The sequence below is a fragment of the Myotis daubentonii genome, chromosome 11 (genome assembly GCF_963259705.1).
Source record: "Myotis daubentonii chromosome 11, mMyoDau2.1, whole genome shotgun sequence".
In the NCBI taxonomy this organism is placed as follows: Eukaryota; Metazoa; Chordata; class Mammalia; order Chiroptera; family Vespertilionidae; genus Myotis; species Myotis daubentonii.
In genome coordinates this window covers 22,717,819-22,738,373 of record NC_081850.1, presented here as the reverse complement: position 1 = coordinate 22,738,373, position 20,555 = coordinate 22,717,819, and the positions used below count along the sequence as shown (strand labels likewise).

The 20,555-nt window shown below is 44.0% G+C and overlaps 1 protein-coding gene across 1 annotated transcript in view; it reads left to right on the top strand.

Annotated features, from left to right (window-relative positions):
- The first annotated feature begins 1,028 nt into the window (after positions 1-1,028).
- Positions 1,029-20,555, top strand: part of SH3GL2 (SH3 domain containing GRB2 like 2, endophilin A1) — a 182,230-nt gene continuing 162,703 nt past the window's right edge. The window contains exon 1 of the mRNA XM_059656585.1: positions 1,029-1,272. Coding sequence (XP_059512568.1) covers positions 1,228-1,272 — 45 coding nt within the window. The 5' untranslated portion in view covers positions 1,029-1,227. The remainder of the gene's footprint in view (positions 1,273-20,555) is intronic.

Genomic DNA, 20,555 nt, shown 5'->3' with positions numbered 1-20,555 from the left:
CCTGCGGAGGGGTGGAGGTGAGGCCTGCGGTTCTGTTCAAGCAGCAGGGGTGGTGGAGGGATGAAAGGGATTCCTGGTACCCATGCTGCTCCTGTTCTTCCTTGGCCATGTCTCTCACCTCGCCCTCTGTCACTCTGTCCTCTCCTTGTAACTTTCATCCCTACGTGGGGACAGCATTCAAGTCCGTTCCTATGTGCTCCTGGGTCCTAGAAAAGCCAGAGGAAGTGGCTAATTCCCAGAAATTAGAACACATCTATTGCCGTCCCACCACCAATTCATCGGATTCCATCAGAGTTCCGCTTGAGCCCAGCCGTCTGCACTTTGTGACACGCGCAGTATTTGTATAAGTCAGCATCTCGCTCGCTTACATTAGAGAGTGCTTGTTTTGGATTGGCAATCCGCAACCCACTATCGTAAGTGAAATCCAAGTTCACATTCGGGCCTTTTAATAGCTGTAAACAGAGCTTTAAGTGCGATTGCTGTAGTAATAGCCCACTCCAATTTTATTTACCCAACTGTAAGGAGTTTAAGAATTTTGTTCTTTTTAAGTCTTTACATTATATTAGACCAAAATAAACACTAAAGAAGGGTTGTGGTTTTTCTAACGTACGCAGGTTTAAGGGGCACCGAAACCAGGGCAGAGAAGTGTTTGCTGCGGGCAGCCAAGCAGGGCCGGGCAGAGTAGCAGCGATGACTTATTCATATCCCCATGGGGCGCCGCTCCTCCTTCCCAGGCCGCGGAGACCAGGCTCAAAGGGCGGGCAGCGCGATGCGGCCACCAGGGAGCCAGCAAGACACCTGAGTCCCGCTGCTGCCTGGGCCATCGAAGCGCAGAGACGGCCCACAGTCCGCGGGGCCACGAACCGCGCGCCCAGGCCCTCTGACCAGGCAGCGGGCCCGCGAGTTCCGCGGAGCCGGGTCCGCGTGTGGGGCGCCCGCGCGCAGGTAGCTCGGACCGCAGCACCTGTCCGCCAGCCCCGCGCCCGGGGCGGGGCTTCCCGCGTCCCCTTTAAGAGGCCGCATCACCCGCGCCTGACGTCAGTGTGTCTCTCCGCACGAGCCCGCGTCCCGCGCCGCTCCGCGCCCCAGCGCCCACAGCCCCGCGGCTGCACGACGAGCGGCGGCCGGGAGCGCGCCGCCCCGCTCGGCCCTGCTGCTCCGCTCCGCCGCCACCTCCTTCCCGCACCCGCACCCGCACCCGCAGCCGCCCGCGCGCCCTCCAGCACCATGTCGGTGGCCGGGCTGAAGAAGCAATTCCATAAAGCCACGCAGGTAAGGCGCGGGGCAGGTGCGCGGCGGGGCGGTCCCGGGCGGAGCCGCGAGGGGCGCGCTGGGCGCTGGCAGGGGCCGGGGGCGCGGGACCCCGCTCTCCCCGGCTGCGCCCGCATCGCCCGCCCCGCGCCCGCCGCCGCATCTGGGACTGGGAGCCCGCCCTCCATTCCCCACCCCGGCTCAGTGCGGCGCTCGGGGCGCCCGTGAGTGCCCGGCGTCCCGCCTCCGCACCGCCCAGTGCGGGGACGAGCGGGAGGGGACCCGCTGCACCATCCCCGGGCGCGCAGGTGCCTCGCGGTGGGAGATTATGTAAAGTCGCCCGTTTTCCCCGGTGACCTTGCGGTGTCTGTCGGTGCCCCCGATTGTCCTGGGATGTGCTGGCACGAACGGCAGCCCGGCGCCCAGGGTGGCTGCGGGGAAGTCCACGGTCGGTGCTCCTCCCCGGTCTCTGAATCACTCCTCCCAGGGCTCAGAGGAAGGCGAGGACGGGGCTGCCTTCTGGAAGCTCATGCATCAACTTTTCCTTGGGGAACTTGGTGGTCAAACTCCGTTCAAGCCAAGGCTTGACCAGCAGTCTGCATGTCTTTAAAAAAATTCCCAAGGGTGTCGCTGCCTTAACCAACTCATCATATATTTAACAGTATTTTTTAGTGAGCCTTTTACATCCCGGATGTGGCTATCTTTCTCTGTGGGTTTGATAAGCTGTGATTATTGTGAAACATTAATTCAGATGCTAATGATTGACATCTCAGTGGGCTTGGTGGGAGGATGTTATGTAGGGAAACATGCGTGAATGCTTATAGTGTGACCTATATCTTACATAATGAGGATGAGTACTATTTTTTACAGTCCAGAAACAGTTGTTGTTTGAGGGATCTTTAGCTAAGGGCTTTGTTGATTTATTTAAATATCCCTCATAATTTAGCCTTACATCTTGTTTTCATAGGTTAGCTTTAATTAATGCTGAGCTTTCTGGTAATTCCTCAGGAGTAGTGAGGTTTTCCCCAGGCAACTACAGTAGCAGTCCTGCTAGAAACCACATCCAGACAAGGTGAGGGTTGTGTTTGATCGAATCTTGGTTCCCTTAGGGTGACAGATGCAGCACGAAATTCCTCTTGTGTGCACCCACGTGCCATCTCTGTCACCACGGACTTGCCTTGCCTTTATAGAACCGGTTATTTTGGTCCATTTGGGAAATCAAAGAAACAGACCGTTTTAGTAAAAGTGCCCGTGTCACCATTTTTGCTTTTCAAATTGGATCTCTCTGCGACCTCTCTGCCAGAACTGTGTCTGAATATAAGTGTATTGTTGGTGTCACTTGGAAGGCATCTCATAACTTTCTGCTTCAGATCCCCTCAGATTTACAGACCCAGCATAGGTGCCACCCGTAAGGTCTGCCACCACTCAGGTCGCAGGCAGGATGTCTTTGATGTCACTGACCTGTTTTATTTCAGGTACTTGTCCCTTCTCTAGGGCAGACCTCAGCACCAAATTTACCAATCCTACATTTTTTTTTTCACGTGGATTCTGAGGACTTCCTTTTGCAAATCTTGGTGCCCTAAAGGCAATTAGGAACCTTGGCTTTAGGGTGGGAAAGGCTGTCTTGACCCCTCCTCTGCTGCCTATGACCTTGAGCAAGTTCTTTAACTTCTGAACCTGTCCTTGCTAAAAGGAGGATAATATCAATTTCTTAGAATTGATGTGAACATGAGCGAGTTTGGAGAACACACACACACAAAGTGATCACTAAATGCTGTTAATATTAAGGATAATTTTATTAGGTTAACATACTGTCCCTTCTATTGGCAAGAATGAGCATGAGGAGATTATAGAAGCTAGACTTTTTTTTTTTTTAGTTTTGCTCCCTTAACAGAAATAATCAGAAGGCTCCATTTCAGCCAAATCCTGAAGTTATATGTAGGTTTGAATGTCCTGAATACAAAATTGAAATTGTGATGTGAAAGAACTTAGATTCTTGGAGGATGTCTGCCTGTGGTAAGATTAGTGTTTATCACACCGAGTCCAGATGCAGAATCTCCACATCATTTGCTGCTTTTTACTGAAAAGCCTTTCATTTTAAAGCTGGAGCAACTCACAGTCTCTTATCCATTGCTTAATGTAGCACAGTCTTAGAGAGCCCACGGCAAAGGTTATTCTCCCTGTGCATGTATGTGTATTTTGAAGGGTGTGTAAAGCCAGCACTAATGTTTGCATGTGACAAAGATGTTAGGGGAAATAGCCATAGTCCCCATTTTCCCTGCACTGCTCATGAACCTGATCTTATCTACAAAGGAAGCTTTAGACATACAATTATTTCCATTTTAGAACAGATTTGCTGGATTAGATAGTCTGTGTTTCTAAGTGGAAGGTCCCTCTTGAGGCAAATGTTTCTGCTGAGTGTGTGTTTGCTTATGTGAGGGAGGGGTGATATTTGTATGAAAAAAGCATTGTATGTTTAATGTTTGCCCACTGATTGGAAATATCTGATTAGATGTGTCATACCTATTCTCTTGGTTTAGAACTGACTATTTCTACCTTGTTGCTGACAATTCTTTTCAATATCTCAGCTATTTGGAGATGAAAAGCTGCTTTTGCCAGATCAATTTTACTAGAGTGGGAAAACATGTTAAAATAGCAAAAATTGATCATCTTTTTACTTCAATAAACTTTATTACTTTACTGCTTATAAAGTTTTAATTTACCATGCAGTTAGAATAAATAAGGTACTCTCTATTTATTCCTGTAAAATAAGGAAAATAAGCATGTACTGGTGGTATTCTACTTTTTTAGTGTTTTATTCATATTGAGATTTCATTTTAGCAAGAGTAATGGCAATATTGTTTTTTCACTTGTTTTACACTGGTAGTAGATTAGTGAGATACTGTTCTTACAAAATCTATATAACTTTTTTTTTTTTTTACTTTATCAGGCATTGATGTGGATGTAACTTGCTTTATAGTAACGCGTGAAAGTCTGTTACAGAGTACAATTTATCAGGTCATTATATTAGTTTGCTAGAGCTACAAAACAAAGTATCACAAACTTAGTACCTTAACAACAGAAATGTATTGTCTTGTACTTCTGCAGACTGGAAGGCCGAGGTCAAGGGGTGGGTAGGGCCAAGCTCCCTCTGAAGGCACTGGGCAAGCGTATGTTCCAGGCCTCTCTTCTGGCTTCTGATGTTTTGTTGGCAATCTTTGGCGTTTCTTGGCTTGTATGGGCATTCCTCGTTTCACTGTGCTTCACTTTAGTGAGCTTCACAGATGCTGTGTTTCTTATAAATTGAAGGAAAGACTCTCCATGCAGAAATGTTACTGCGCACTTTATTGTGATACTTGCTTTATTGTGGTGGTCTGGAACTGAACCCACAGTAGCTCCAAGGTGTGCCTGTAGACCCCTCACCCAGATCTCTGCCTTCGTGTTCACATAGCATTCCCCTCTGTCTCTCTGTGTCCTAATTCCCCCTTTTTCTATGGACACCAATCATATTGGATTGGGGCCCTACTTCAGTATGACTTCATCTTAAGTAATGAGATCTGCAATGACTCTATTTCCAAATAAGGTTACATTCTGAGGTACTAGGGGATAAAACTCAACATGTGAATTTTTTTTGTGTGTGTGGGGGGCAATAATTCAAACTATAACACTCATTATTTGCATAAAAGGATTCACAAGTGTTCTAACTGTTGTATTTGATTCAACATTTAAAAGGATAATTCAGTTTGTGAATAATATGATTTCTTCTTTCACTCAGTCTGGATAGGATATGTACCGACTGTAGACTTTGTCTCCTGATTTTGGTTTTAGTGATGAAGCTCATTTGGTTAGGCTGTGTATTATGTAGTCTGGTATGTGATTGTTGTCACACTCATATTCTTTAACTGGAAACATTTAATTACCCTGGTATTCTGTGCCTTTCTGTTTTAACTGATTTCTTCATCCGTTATCATATTTAAAATTTTGTATTTTCAAAATGCAGCCTCCTCTGGGGGGCGATCAAATATTTAAAAATCCTCCCAGAGGTGTCAGGACCGCCTTGGATCATGTTTGGAGAGTGCCATCCTCGCAGAGGAAGGGTAACCGGAACCGTGTTTTTAAAAAAGTTGTGAATGGGCTCGCGCTTTCGCATACACATGGATGATGGACATGTACCTTGTTTGGAATGAAAGTTGCAACAGGAAATAATTTCCTCTGACACTGAGATTCTTTTTGATCAAAGTTTTTGTTGTTGATATAGTTATATATTTGCAAGCTCACCCTTCCCCCCCCCCCCCCCCGTGATTCTTCACAGTTTTAAATTGAGGTTATATACATTTTAGTTTCAATTTACTTGTAAAATTATAAAGTATCCCCCAAATTAATTAGAGGTATTATTGAAAATGGCAAGACCTGGCTGGTAATATTTTCTACTTGAGGAGAAATGTAATCGGGGGGTGGGGGTGCGGGTGGGGAGCTCATGTTTGCAGAGCAGATTCCCTTCTGCCAAGCCTCCTGTGCTACATAGATTCCCAGGGCAGCAGGCAGCCCCAGGGCTTTCTTTAGAGTAGGAGGAGCTTGGGAAATGGCAGAGAAGGGCAAGACCCTAGTACCCTGCTGGTGGGAATGCAGACTGATGCAGCCACTGTGGAAAACAGTATGGAGTTTCCTCAAACAGTTAAAAATGGAACTGCCATTTGACCCAGTGATCTCACTTCTAGGAACATATCCTAAGAAATCTGAAAGAATATATGCACCTCTCTGAAGATCTGGAAGTAGCCCAAGTGCCCATCAATAGATGTGTGGATAAAAAAGTGGCGGTGCATTTATATTCTATGCAGCTAAAAAAGAAGAATTTCTTACCCTTTGCGACGGCATGGAGGGACCTGGAGAATAGTATGCTGAGTGAAATAAGCCAGTCAAGGAAAGACAAATATCACATGATCTCACTTACACGTGGAATCTAATGAACATAATAAAACTGATTAACAAGACAGGTTCAGAGGCATGGAACAGACCGACACATCTCAGAGGTAGGAGTGAGAGGGAGATAGGAAAAGATTAACCAAATAACTCATGGACACAGACAATAGTGTGGTGAAGGCCTGGGCTGGGGCGGGGGCTGGGAGGAGGGGAGCTTGGGGGTGGGGGATTGGGGGACATCTATAATACTGTGAATAGTATTTTAAAAAAGACCCATTGATGGGTGAATACAGGTTTCCCCACTGTATTTCCTGGAAGTAGAGTGTTCCCATGAAGACTTTCATAAGCAGAAATGGCGTAAAGCAAAGAAGCAATTGCCATTAATTTATACGGAATCATGTTTGCGGGCTTCCACCCCCACATTTCAAGGCATGCACATGTTTCATTTCATTCGCCACAACCCAAAGGCTTAATTGAGTCATTTTACGCTAAGCTTAACACCCTAGAGCTCTCTTGGGTTCTTCTGATACCCTGGGACGCATCGTGCTAATGGAGGCACAGAATAAATCGAGATAAAGTGCAGGTGCTCACAGACACAGGGCAAGCTCTGGTGGTTCGATGCTGAGGTGCTGAGGGGGCTTCTCAGGGAAGGTGCTTGGTGGGCCACTGTCGCTGCTGGGGCACGGCTGCCTCTATCAGGGCTCACTAAATGCTGAATTCACTTTTTGCCTTTTTTCATAAAAGTGAAAATCCTCTTTGGATTTCTTGTGGTTGTGAAAACAGGTGCTAGAGTGGGTCTTTCATAAAAGGGAGGGGCCTAACATGCACTTTCGGAAGGAGGGGGCACCATAATGAGAAGCAGGTGAGGGGGAGTTTGAGGACAGCTGCAAGGTTCCTTAGAATGAGCAGGCCTTCAGAAGTTAAGGCCAGATGGGCAAGATACTGGGGGGTCAGAAACCAAAGGATTTCCTTGACTTCCTCTCCCTTTCCCTCTTTCTTTTCTTTTGCTCCTTTGTGCCCTTGCTCTGTGATCTTAGGTGTGATAATCAGTCAGGTGTGTCCACAAGAGGGGACCCAGAAAGGTACAGGAAAACAGATTATTGCCAGTGGGGAGAGGGCCCGGGGAGCAGGCTCAACCAAGCAGGTGAGGAGCCAATTGAGAGCATGGGGTCTCCAGGCAAGTGCCTCTATTGGAGTTCAGGTTGGAGTGCACAGAGAAGGCTAGAGGGGGATTTCCTTGGTGCATTTGAATGTTATTAGGTCATGGTCATGGTCAGGGGCAGCAAGAAAGGGGATGGGTCACCTATCACACTGGTGTACTTGTTCACCTGGGTAGGTGCTTACAGCTTGTGTGGGGCATGTTAAGGCAGCAGTCAGCAAAATATAAAATTTTACAGTGGCCCGGCCAGCATGACTCAGTGGTTGAGCATTGACCTATGAACCAGGAGGTCACGGTTTGATTCCAGGTCAGGGCACATGTCCTGGTTGCAGGCTCAGTCCCCAGTAGGGGAGATGCAGGAGGCAGCCAGTTAATGATTCTCATCATTGATGTTTCTCTATCTCTCTCTCTCCCTATTCCTTCCTTTCTGAAATCAATAAAAATATATTTTTTAAAAATTTACAGTACAACCTTTCTCAGTTTGGGGGTTTAGATTTTCTTTACTTCCCTAATCATTTTGAAGCCCAAATGCTTGAGGCTTTATATGGACTGTAATCTATAAAATAAAAGCCTAAGCAACCCTAACGGCAGAATGACCAGAACCACTGGTCACTATGATGCACACTGACCACCAGGGGGCAGACACTCAATGCAGGAGGTCAGTGCGCCCCCCCTGTGGAAGCTGGGCTCATGGCTGGCGAGTGCAGAGGCGGTGGCAGAAGCCTTTCCCGCCTTAGCGGCAGCGTTAAGGAGCAGCGAATCGAGCAGTAAGGAGTAGCGAGCAGGCAGGCGGTAAGGAGCGAGGGGTCCCAGACTGCAAGGGGGATGTCCGACTGCCGGCTTAGGCCCACTCCCCACAGGACAACCCCCGAGGAGTCCCAGACTGCGAGAGGGCGCAGGCCGGGCTGAGGGACTCCCTTCCACCACCACCACCCCCCCAGTGCATGAATTTCGTGCACTGGGCCTCTAGTGGGTAATAAAGACTCAGAGGAGTGCTATAAGTCTACCTATTGAAACATCATGGCTGTGACACCTGTCATGTGGTTTTGCAGACTACCAACAAATACATTCAAACACTACTAACATCATCTAAGCCTGATGCTTCAGGAATAACTTTACTATTTATGAAGATTATACATTTAGTACAACTTTAAATTCAGAATATATTGTTCCAGAATATGGATGACATTGGCAATAAAATTATTTCAAAACCTTAGAACACTTATGAACTGTTTTTTTCTGGTCAGTTCCATTTGCCAGTTACCACAATGGAAGTTCTTTCGATCTAATTTTCAACCAGTTGGTTTGGTTGTGTTAACATCAACTTTGCAAGAGGGCCTAATGCTTTAGTTTAACCAAGAAATTTTAATGGATCTTTGTTGCTTAATGCTTGTTTCATTCACATTTCCTATCTGCTTCATGGATCCAGGATGCTTAGGGTTCCATATCTTTAACACATGAATTTTAAGGTTGCCAAAGGGAATGAGTATACTGGAACAAGAATGGGAGATTTTCATGGGCCAGGCCTGGAAGGGAGTGTGCTGGGCAGAAAGCTTAGGCCCTCAATGACCCTCCCTCCTGTGTAGTCCCCTCCCCTCTGAGTGTGGGTCAGCCTCTCCCTATGAAAAGATGTCACTCCCAAGATTGTTACCTTTTATGGCAAAAGGGAGAATTTTATGGTTGGGCTTGCTCTAATCACATGAGTGCTTAAACAGCAGAGCATTTTCTCTGGCTGGTACCAGAAGGGCAAGTCAAAGAGATTGTAAGTATGAGAAAGACTGGACTTGCCGCTGCTGTTTAAAGGTGGAGGGGGCCATGTGGGAAGGAATGCACTCAGCCTCCAGGAGCAGGGAATAGCTCTTGGATGACAGCCAGCTGGGAATCAGAGATCCTAGACCCGCAGCCTTAAAGAAATGGATTCTGCCAACAACCCGATGGAAAGGAATTCTTCCCTAGAGCCTGCAGATAGAAGCCCCGTCTAGCTCATAACCTTGATTTTTGCCTTGTGAGATGCTAAGCAGATAACCCAGTCAAGCTGGCCCAGACTTCTGACCTGTGGAACTGTGAGCTAATAGATGGCTATTGTTTTAAACTGCTAAATTGGTGGTAATTTGTTATGCAGCAACGGAAAACTAATAACTGGAACAATCACTTTTGTTTGTGCTCAGTTGGCTGGAACTCGTAATATGACCCAACTGTAATAGATGTAAGTGCAACAGAAAAAGGGAAGAGGCTGGGAATTGTAGTCCAGCAGTGTACCAACAATGTAGAAGTAGGTATTGGTAAGAAGTGAGAAGTCTTTGCTTTCCTTGTGACTATAACACATTAATTTATATGTGATTACTAGAGGCCTGGTGCACGAAATTTGTGCGCAGGTAGGGTCCCTAGGCCTGGCCAGTGATCAGGGCCGATTGGGGCCTTCCAGCTGCTGGCCAGGGCCTTCCGTCGTTCTGCGCCACCCCCTGGTGGTCAGTGCATGTCATAGCAAATGGTCGAACTCCCAGTTGGTCAAACTCTCCAGGGGATAATTTGCATATTAGCCTTTTATTATATAGGATGAGTTTATGTATATGCACATAATCCAACATAAATACACACTCATATCCATTGTAAGTCTACTTTGCTGAGTCAGTCTTTTCTAAATACGTGTCCTGTTCCATATATTTTTTAAAAATACACTTTATATTTTACAGGTTTTTTCCTACAATGTTTAGATTTTTTTGGTATTTAGGTATTTTTCTCTGGTGAACCATGTTTTTTGCTGTTGTTTTGTTCCTGATCAGTTTTAAACAGTGAAGCTGTTTACTTTCTGAGCAGCTTCTTAACTTGGTAGTACAGTGATGGCTTCATTAACCTTGGAATGTAGAGACTGTAGAACTATGAAGAGGTTTTGAATTATGAATCTCGGTGATTTTTACCAATGAGAGTAGAGTGGTTACCCTTCACCCTGCATCTGTTTCTGTGCCTGTGGAAGGTCAGTGCCAACACAGACACAATGGCATGCCCTCATCTAGCACATCAGCCAGCTCCGTGGGAATCTGAAGTTGTTGATGAAGTTGTTTTTGAGGATTGCAGATGCGTGCAGCGCACGTTGTGGGGTTTGTCTGTGCTGTGTTAGCTCTGTGCTCTCTGACCTGATTTATGGATCCAAAGCCCTGAATGGTGTTCCAAGTGCAGCTGGTGGACAGTGTCAGACACTCTGGAAGGGATGAGTTATGGCACCTGGGATGTCCTGTGAGGACTTGGTGCCAGCCGGGCAGCGTGGCGGGGGAGAGCACAGTCAGACCTGGTTGTGCATTGAGTAATGAAATAACCCAAAGGGGAGGTGTCACGTAGGAATTGAGTTCAGGGTGGGCCCAGCTTTCACCCTTCTCATTCTTTGCGTTTACTGCTCACAGAAGTGATCCCAATGTGCTTCTTCGTGTTGAATAAATGCTGTGTACAGTGGCTATCTGGCCACATTTATATTACTCATTAGACTACTTCTAAGCAGGAGGGACCTACAGACCTAAACCCTTTGCTGTCGCTCTCCTCCATATGCTTGTAGGCTGACTGAAGGGCGTGCTTTCCGGAGATGTTCCTCATCAATCACCTCATCAAGATTTTACTCACGAGAGTTAATGTCCTGTTATCCAGAGATTCTATCCTGTTTCTTGTATTCAACCTTGCACTTGAGTTCTGTCTTCTGTTATACTTTTTAGTTAAGTTTAAGAAACATAAACTTGTTTTCCATTAAGCTCTTTCGTGTGCAACTCTTCCACTACTGTCTGTGTATCTGTGTCCCTTCGAAGCTCACAAATCCAGAATCTTTAGATTTTCCACATTTTTGGTCATTACCTTCACCTTGAACCCAGTACCAATTATTCATAGAGATCCTTATAGTGCTCATCATCCATCTCTTCTCTAAATTTATTATTATTATTTTAATCCTCACCTGAGGATATTTTTTTCCACTGATTTTTAGAGAGAATGGAAGGAAAGGAGGGAGAGGGAGGAGAGAGACACATTGATTAGTTGCCTCCTGCTCTTGCTCCGACCAGGAATTGACCCAGTGACTCTTTGGTGTGCGGGCAATGCTCTCACCACTGAGAAAACTGGCCAGGGAAGATGGGAAAGATTGTGGTTTCAAAATTGAAATTGGCCAACAAGTATTTTGTAATCAAATTGGAACAATAAAGTATTTAAATTTAAAAAAAAGGTGTTTTGTAATAATTGAAATACATTTAATTCATGATATAAAAGCTCTTTCCACTACCTTTAATGTTACAGGATGCACATATTATATTTAAAACATTTCGATCCATTTTCACTATAAATAATTTTATATGAAAGAATGTGCCCTAGCCAGAAAGATTATCATAAAATTTCTTTATCAATGCACTTGTCTAAATTTACTTACTTTACTTTTACGAGGTAATGAATTATGCTGATATCATGTGGTATGTATTGGCTTGCCCTTTATAAGATCTACATTCTTGGTGTCTGATGTCACTGTCTGCTAGTTGATTCAGGTGCATTTAGGCAGTCAACTTCTTTAGACTCTTTCTATATGGTTATGGTGGAATAATTTGACTGTTCCCCAGATTTGTCATTCAGTTTTATCTTCATGACTTTTGACATCTGTATTCATGTTTAAACTATTGGTTTGAGTTTAATTGAAAACGAATCATCACTTTCACAAATGGAAGAACCACTATCACTTGTCATAGAGATGTAGGAAATTTCCACACACAGATATGTTAAGTCCTAGATACTCTTGCTTGAGTAAATCTGTGAGCTTGAAGTTTATCCTGCTTTTGTTAAAACAGGAGACTATCAAATGTTAAGACAAACAGTAGATACCCTACAATACAATGAGACTTTTTCCTTCATGAAATCAGATGACTGAAAGAAGAATATAGTGAATGTTATCCTTGTCCAGGATACAATTCTTCACCAATTGATCAAAACTTGCCCACTTCCATGATTTATTAGCAACTACATAAGTGGTTGACCAGTTTCTGACCATCAAGGAATTTTCTGCCCAAGACAAGGGGTTTTGATTATATACCATAAAAGGGGCCATTTGTGGAGTCATCTATTCTGTAACTAATGTTCAGAAAAGAGGCAGAGGCGTATGCAATGTGCAATGAAAACTGCCCAGAGTACTTCTAAATGTAGAGGTTGGCCCACTGCATTGCAAGCATCAGTTTCCTTATTGGCATCACCCAGGGCGATTATAAAGGAAGGAGCTCTGTTCTGTTCTTCCTTGTGTCCCCAGTGCCTGTCCCACGGTGGGCATCCCGTAGACATATGTTGGATTAATGCATCCTTTATGTTTCAAGAGAAGCTCTTGAAATCACTTAGAAAATGGTGAAATGCCGTTAGTCTATATAGAACATGATCCATAGGATCCCAGGAGAGGAAGCTCAGAGAATTCAGATGTCCTGGCCAGTTTTCCAATTCTGAGGACCTGTGAGACCCCAGCCAAGTCACTGGTCACTTGACTTTACCACTCCTCCCCTCCCCCAACACAAATACCAAGTTCCAGAGCTGAGGAATATGGTCTTGTGCATGAGTTTCAGTTCCGATGTTTTGTGCACCTTGCCTTATTCCCCTTTGATTCATATCTAAGTGTACCTACAGTCATTCTGAAGAGCACACCTAATGTTGCTCCTCTGCCTTAACCTCTTCAGTGGCGCCTAATGGCTCCCGGCACAAGGTCCTTATCAGTCCCATAGAGGAGTTTGGACCATGATCTGACCCCTGTTTGCAGATCTAGTCTCATCTCTCACAGCTCTTTATTTGTGTGATTATCTTTTACATCTTCACTCAAGTATACCTGCCTCTAAGCCTTTGCACCATGCTGTCCCTCTGTGGACTTTCCCTTTCCCCTCTTGTACTTATACTTGAGTAATCACTACATCTCAGCTTGATAATGTCTTAAGGAAATGTAACCTTCCCTCATTTGGTGGGGGTCAGATGCCCTTCCATGTGCAATGAAAACTGCCCAGAGTACTTCTAAATGTAGAGGTTGGCCCACTGCATTGCAAGCATCAGTTTCCTTATTGGCATCACCCAGGGCGATTATAAAGGAAGGAGCTCTGTTCTGTTCTTCCTTGTGTCCCCAGTGCCTGTCCCACGGTGGGCATCCCGTAGACATATGTTGGATTAATGCATCCTTTATGTTTCTTTTCTATTATCTCTCTGTCTGTCTATCTGTGGAATTAGCCAGTGTATATATTTTAATTTGTTTGTTTATGCTAAAAAATGCATCAGATTTAAAAAAAATGATCAGGTGTTTTCTTTTTTTGTTGTTTTTTAACCCTCAGCCAGGGATGCATTTTTTATCGATTTTAGAGAGGGTGGAAGGAAGAAGGAAAGAGAGAAATATTAATGTGAGAGAGAAACATCCATCAGTTGCCTCCCAAATGTGCCCTGACCGGGAATCAAACCTGTAACCTTTTGGTGCACAGGATAGCGCTCCACCCAATTGAGCCACAACAGCCAGGATCACATCAGATATTTTTAAGCGTCAATTTAGATGTTAAATTAAAGCATGCCCTCATAAAATTGTAAATTTATAAATTTAAAATAGACTTTCTTAATTGTAAAAAGGGCTAGCATGGCTAGGCATTATTTTAAATCATTAATTACCCATGACAACCATATAAGGGCATTCTTGCTCTAATTTTACCGAGGAGCGCTGAACACAGAGAGGTTAAGTAAACTGCCCAAGGTTACACAGCCTCAGAGGCAGACCAGCTAGTTTCAGAGTTGGTAACTGGCAGTAATTCTCAACTGTGAGTTCTATTCCAACCTTAAATGTCAAACTAAGAAATATCTTAAAGCATATAGTAATAAGTACGATAAAGATGAACCCTTTAATAGACAAATTAGAAAAACACATGGAAAGGCAATATATGGAAGAACAGCAAGTGGCCGGATACAAATATACAAATCATAGGAATCAAGCATCAGTTTATGACATTTTTCATTCTTTAGAACTATGTAGATGAAAAGATGAGAACTTAGTGAGCAAGGGTGTAGGAATGTGGGTTCTCATTGGGTGGGGGGAGTGTAAACTGTTGAGACACTTCTGAAAATGTATGGAAGAACTCAGCAGTTCTCTTCCTCGTAATTGTGTTTTCTGGAATCCAATCACGGAAAATAAATATGTAAGCATGTGAAACTTGTGCCCACAGTTGTTCACTTTAGTAGGTATTGTAGTGAAAAATTGAAACAACCTAAATGTCAGGATGTTAGGGGATAGGGAAATAAATTATTGTGTGTCTATACTATGGAGCAGCGGTCGCCATCCAGAGGTCCGCGGAACACTGGTGGTCCGTGGGGTCTGAAAAGTTGGTGACTGCTGCTTTGGAGTATATATAAGCCATTTTACCTGTAGGGCAGTGTTTATTTATGTGGGGAAATATTCATGATTATTGGTAAGTGAAAAAAGCAGACCAAAAACCAGTTATGCAACAGGCCTAACGTTCGGAAAAAGGATCTATCATAGTAGCTAAAATACACTGAGAATTTATATGCCAGACACTGCTATGTTGCTATAAGATCTTTTTAATCCATTTATTTTTTTAAAAATTGACTTGAGATAGAAAGAGAGAGAAACATTGACTTGTTGTTCCACTTATTGATGCATTCATTGGTTGTTTCTTCTTTGTGCCCTGACCGGGGATTGAACCTTGGCATATCAGGGATGATGCTCTCACTAACTGAGCTACCTGGCCAGGGCTATAAGATTATTTTTAAACTTAACATTTAAACAGTGATTTTTCCTGATCAGTAAGCCTATGGATGAGGAGTTTGTGTTTCTACATTTCCTTCCTTGTGATTTATACTTAGATGTGTGTCACTAAATTTTCTTTCCACTCCATAGTCTTCACTTCTTCTTCTTTTTTTTTTATTGCTTAAAGTATTACAAAGGGTATTACATATGTGTCCATTTTTCCCCCCGCCCTAGACAGTCCCCTAGCCTCCCCTATACCCCAGTGTCTTATGTCCATTGGTTATGCTTATATGCACGCATACAAGTCCTTTAGTTGATCTCTTACCCCCCTACCTCCTGCCCTTCACTTCCACCTTCCTCAGGTTAAATTGAAAATAAGGAATAGAAGAATCTCTCAAGCAGTCACTGTGATTGAGGGCAAACCAGTTTACTGTTTAGGCATTTAGCTTCAGACTATTTGAGCACCTGCCTCACCCTCCATGGAGCCTGGAATTAAACTGTTGCTTGGGTTTCTTCTGAATGCATTTCCTGTTTCTCTAAGAAGTGTAGAAGCATCATAAAAAAGAACGCTGCTAATGACCTTTGCATTTCTTTCCTTTTTTAAAAAATTAAAGGATACTTTTCCTTCTTTTTTTTTTTTTTGAGAGAGAGGCAAAGACAGACAGAAATATTGATGTGAGAGAAACACATAGATTGGTTGCCTCCAGCACGTGCCCTGACCAGGGCCCTGGCCAGAGAAGAACCTGCAACCGAAATACATGCCCTTGACCAGAATCAAACCCGGGATCCTTCGGTCTGCAGGCCGACGTTCTATCCGCTGAGCCAAACCAGCTAGGGTGACTTTTGCATTTGTTTAAATGGAGGTTTTTCCCCAGGTCTCTAGTCTTCCTTAGGAACAGTGTCCTTGCTTTGATTCTGGGAAGGAGGGTGGCTGGGACACGTGGAGTGCAGAAGAGCACCTCTGCGAGGTGTTCTTGGTAATTTGGTGCTAAGTGCTCAGTATCATTCTTCAGCCCTTATACCAGAAGTCTGCTGGGTGCCTATCACTTCTTAGCTTCTCCAGAAAAGGCTTGGAGGCAATGCCATCTCAGCCAAGAAGAATGAGTGAGGTGGAGACCTTCCCAGTGGTCCTCTTTGAACATGAATGCAAAATACCTCTGGTCAGTTTCTCTTTTGAGGACAGAAAATGTAAAATGTAGGAAGTCATGAATGGAAAGATAATACCCCCTGCTCTCCACTCCAAACAAAATAGAACACAATGGAGGAACCATTACCATGAAACACAGCCTCCCCACCCCATCTAGTCCAACTGTGACCCTCTCTCAGGCGACTACCTCCATAGCCTCCGACTGGTCTCCCAGCCTTGAGACGGGCAGGCCATGTCCAGCTTCCTCCCAGAGAGGACATGTCTGACAAGAACTCGCTGAGCGCTGCGGTGGCTGCTGATTGGGCACGAGTGTGCCCTCATGGGTGGTTTGGCCTGCCTTCTCTGGGGCCTGGCAGTCTTTGGTGGCTGCAGTGAAAAGTGCCTTGAGCTCTGAGACAAATAGGCTGTGAAGTCATTTCTGGAGGAAAGCTTGTTTTTTTCAGCTTCTACAAAATGTCTTCAAATTTATGGAGCCAGTATTAACTTTTAATTTGAAAAACAGAGTCAAAGATTCCACCTCGTGAGATAAAGAGTAATAAAACTGTGGTGCTGTTGAGTTACAAATAGGACAGTGCGAAGGCCTTTACCCACTAGGCTTTGTGGTCTTGGTTTAATATTGTTTGTACACTCACTATATGTGATACACAGGAGATGTCTTTTCATAGTTGATAATTAATATCCCTTGGATGGCCTGGCTGTGTGGCTCAGTGGTTGAGCATCGACCCTATGAACCGGGAGGTCACAGCTCGATTCCCGGTCAGGGCACATGCCCGGATTGCTGGCTCTATCCCCAATTGGGGGTGTGCAGGAGGCAACCGATCAGTGATTCTCTCTGATCATTGATGTTTCTATTTCTCTCCCTTTCCCTTCCCCTTTGATCAATAAAAATTTATTTTAAAAAATATACTAGTATATCCTTTGGATGAGTGAAATTGCTCACAACTGGGACTTCTCTGTGGGGAATAGACTTTATTTCAGTTTACCTTCCCATTTTGACTTTTTAGGTTCTCTGATTATATTGACTCCTTTCTACATTGTAGTCTCACATTTTGTATCAAGGTTACTAGTCATGTAGAATTTTCTTTTCTGATGCCAAATCTGTCCCCGTGAAATATTGGCACTTGTCACAGTGTCAGTTTTCGAAATGCCATGGAAGTTCCTGAGACAGTCCACTGCTCAACACTCCCCCCCCCCCCAGCCCCCAACTGTTACCATATCTCAGGCACACCACCACCGTAGCCTCTGACTAGCCTCCTAGCCTTCCCTCCCGTCTCCAGTCAGGCCACATGTTGGCCTGGGTGATCTTTTCAAAACCCAAGTATGTCCCTCCTGCTTCTGGTTGCAAAGACCCAAATCCTAAGTAGCGAGCTGCAAGGGCCTGCATGATCTGACCCTTGCCTCTGCCCCCTGATTTAGTGCCGGTTTCCCCTCACATTGGGCTCTGGTCATCCATCTGCCTTACAAGCAGTAGACATGAAATCGATTACCTCCCAGGCTCTGTGCTGAGTTCTGGGTACAGAGAGGTGAATAAAATACTCATTCCCTGCCCGCACGGAACTGGCATGTAGGGCAGAAGACAGAGCAATAATCATGCAAATATATAATTAGACACTGTCACAGTACAACAAAGGAATACGAGGGTGCTGTGGTAGAGAGGCCATGGCTGACACTGTTTCTTCAGCATGTAGAAAAGTTGAGGGCTGTTTATCAGGTGTAGCCAGGGAAACTCTGACCAGCAGAAATTACTCCAGATCTGAGAAAGGTACTGTTATTTGCATGTAAAAAACAAACAAACAGATGTTGGTTTCACAGACACTTGCGTACTTTAATTCAGAAAGGATAGTCGTGAAGTTAAAGAACTGCTTCTTGTGTTTTGCTGAAGCTCAGATAGTTGCTGTTGAATGAACAAGATTGTATGATATGATTTACATCATTATCTTTCTTCTGGAAGACCATATCTTTGGCTTTTCGGAAGAGGTGGTCATGGAGTCTCACTCTGAGGACACGATGAAGCACACCGGAGTGTCCCCAGAATGGGCAGGTGTGGGCGGGGCTCTGCAGCCAGGCCCATGTGCCTGAGTGACTGCCCACCCTCCCATCACCCTGGGGATACTCCACTCCTGCTCATTGATTCAAGGGTTACTTCTCGGAAGCACCTTCTCTGATCTGCCATATTGTATGAGTTTCTCCTTAATTCGTTTATTGTGGTTTGTCATTGTGCATTAATTCTGTGGCCATGTGACTAAATGTCTATCTCCCTCGTTGTCTAAATTCCTAAAGGCAGGGATCAGGTCTCTTTGCTGACTTTTAGTGTTGATGATAAGGCACGTGTATATACTCTTACCATTTAGTGTAACGCCATAAAAACCCTATAAGGTAGGTACCATTATACCCATCTTACTGATAAGGCAATTAAGACACAGAGAGGTCCAGGGCCTTATCCAAAGTAGCACAGCCATTCGTTAACTGTAGAGATAGAATTTGACACTGTCAATCCATCCTTTGGTTGCTGGAATAGACCTGAAATTGATCACTTAATAATGCATTCAGTCCATGGAACAGAAAAGAAAGTCCAGAAATAAGTAGTATCAGTATATTGTGGTAATTTTGGTAGATGATAAAGGTAGCATTTCAAACCAGTGAAGAAAAAATGGATTATTCAGTAAATCATGTTTGGATAGTTACCTATCAGTTTGGAAAACAAAATAGAAATGGATCCTTTTTTCACACCTTATACTACAATAAATTTCAGGTGGCGAGAAAATATGAAGGTTCAAGAGTGTAAAGCAGTAGAAGAAAAATATGGGTGCTCTTGAGCTGCAGAAATACTTTCCGGACATGATTGATAAGGTTTAGAGACTGCAGAATAAAGGTGGGTGATTTTTGCTACAGAAAGATGAAGTACTTCTGAGCAGCACAAGCATCCCAAATGTCTAAATGACAAGTGAGAGCAAGATGAGCAGCATATAACTAAAACACAAAATGGACACACCCAGTTTTGGCAAGAGTGTGGAGCCAAAATTCATATTAATTCTTTCCGGGAGCCAATTCGGCATTGTGTCAATGTGTAGGCTTCCCTGTGATGAAGGCACTTCTTAACATTTATCAAGTAGGGTAGGAAAATTGGAGATGTGTGCAGAGACATATGCTCAAAATTCATCACTGTGTTAATGGTGGTGAAACATGGTACAATCACGCAATGGAGGTCTATGCAGCCATTACAAATGAGGTAATCTTGCCCTGGCCAGTGTGGCTCAGTTGGTTGGGCATTGCCCTTGCACTGAAAGGTTCTGGTTTGATTCCTGGTCAGGACACAATGCCCAGGTTGTAGGTTCAATCCCCAGTAGGGGGCATGCATGAGGCAACCGATCGATGCTTTGCTCATGCATAGATGTTTCTCTCTCTTCCTCTCTCTAAAAATATATAACAATATATAAAAATACATTTTTAAAATGAGGTGATCTCTATTAGCATGGACACTTTCTTTGATATACTTGAAGCAGAGGGCAGATTTTAGCAAGGCAAGGATAGCATGAAAGTACATGTAAAATTGTGGGCATGGCCTGTGTCCAAATGAGTCGCTGCATAGGGGTTTGAAACGAGGGTCACAGTGTTAATGGTAATCTCTAGATGTGGGCTTTTGAACATTTTCTTTTTCTTAAAAATTTTTGGGTTTTTTAAAAAATAGAACAATGAGCATATATCTTTTGAATAAAGAAAACTATCCAGGAAATGACAGTAAATAGGTAAGATTGGGTATCATTATTTATTCCTTTTTAATCGGAACAGTTTTTTAGTTCATGAAATAAAAAATTGAGATATTTACTATCCTTTTGTAGGTACTATTCAAATTCTTATAACACTTATTTCTGACTCCTACAAATGCTACTCCCACTTCTGACCTTCTGAGCGAGCCACAGGATTAGAGGTGTTTGAAATATTCAGGGGACGGAACAGGAGGCCAAACACAAAAAGGAAGTGGGGTTCCGAAGCACTTTCATTAAAATTGCATGAATCCTGGAGATTATTCTCCAGCACAAAGCCTTCCTGCATGAACCAGATCAATGTTTCATAGAAACACAGCTTTTTAAGCATCACTGTTCTTAGACTCTTCTGTTGCTAATTAAACGTTTTATGTTCTTTGCCTTAGAAGACAGAGTAAGACAAAGGAGGAAAAACACCACCACCACCAAGGTGTCAAAGATGTTGAAGTATAATGTTGAAGGGAGAATTTCAAATGAACCACCTACGCACACACCTCTGCCAGAGAGAATATTAAACAGCGCAGCTGGCTCAGATTCTTTTCTCAGTCAGATCTTCCGAGCAGAGTTTAATAAAGCATTAATTATGTT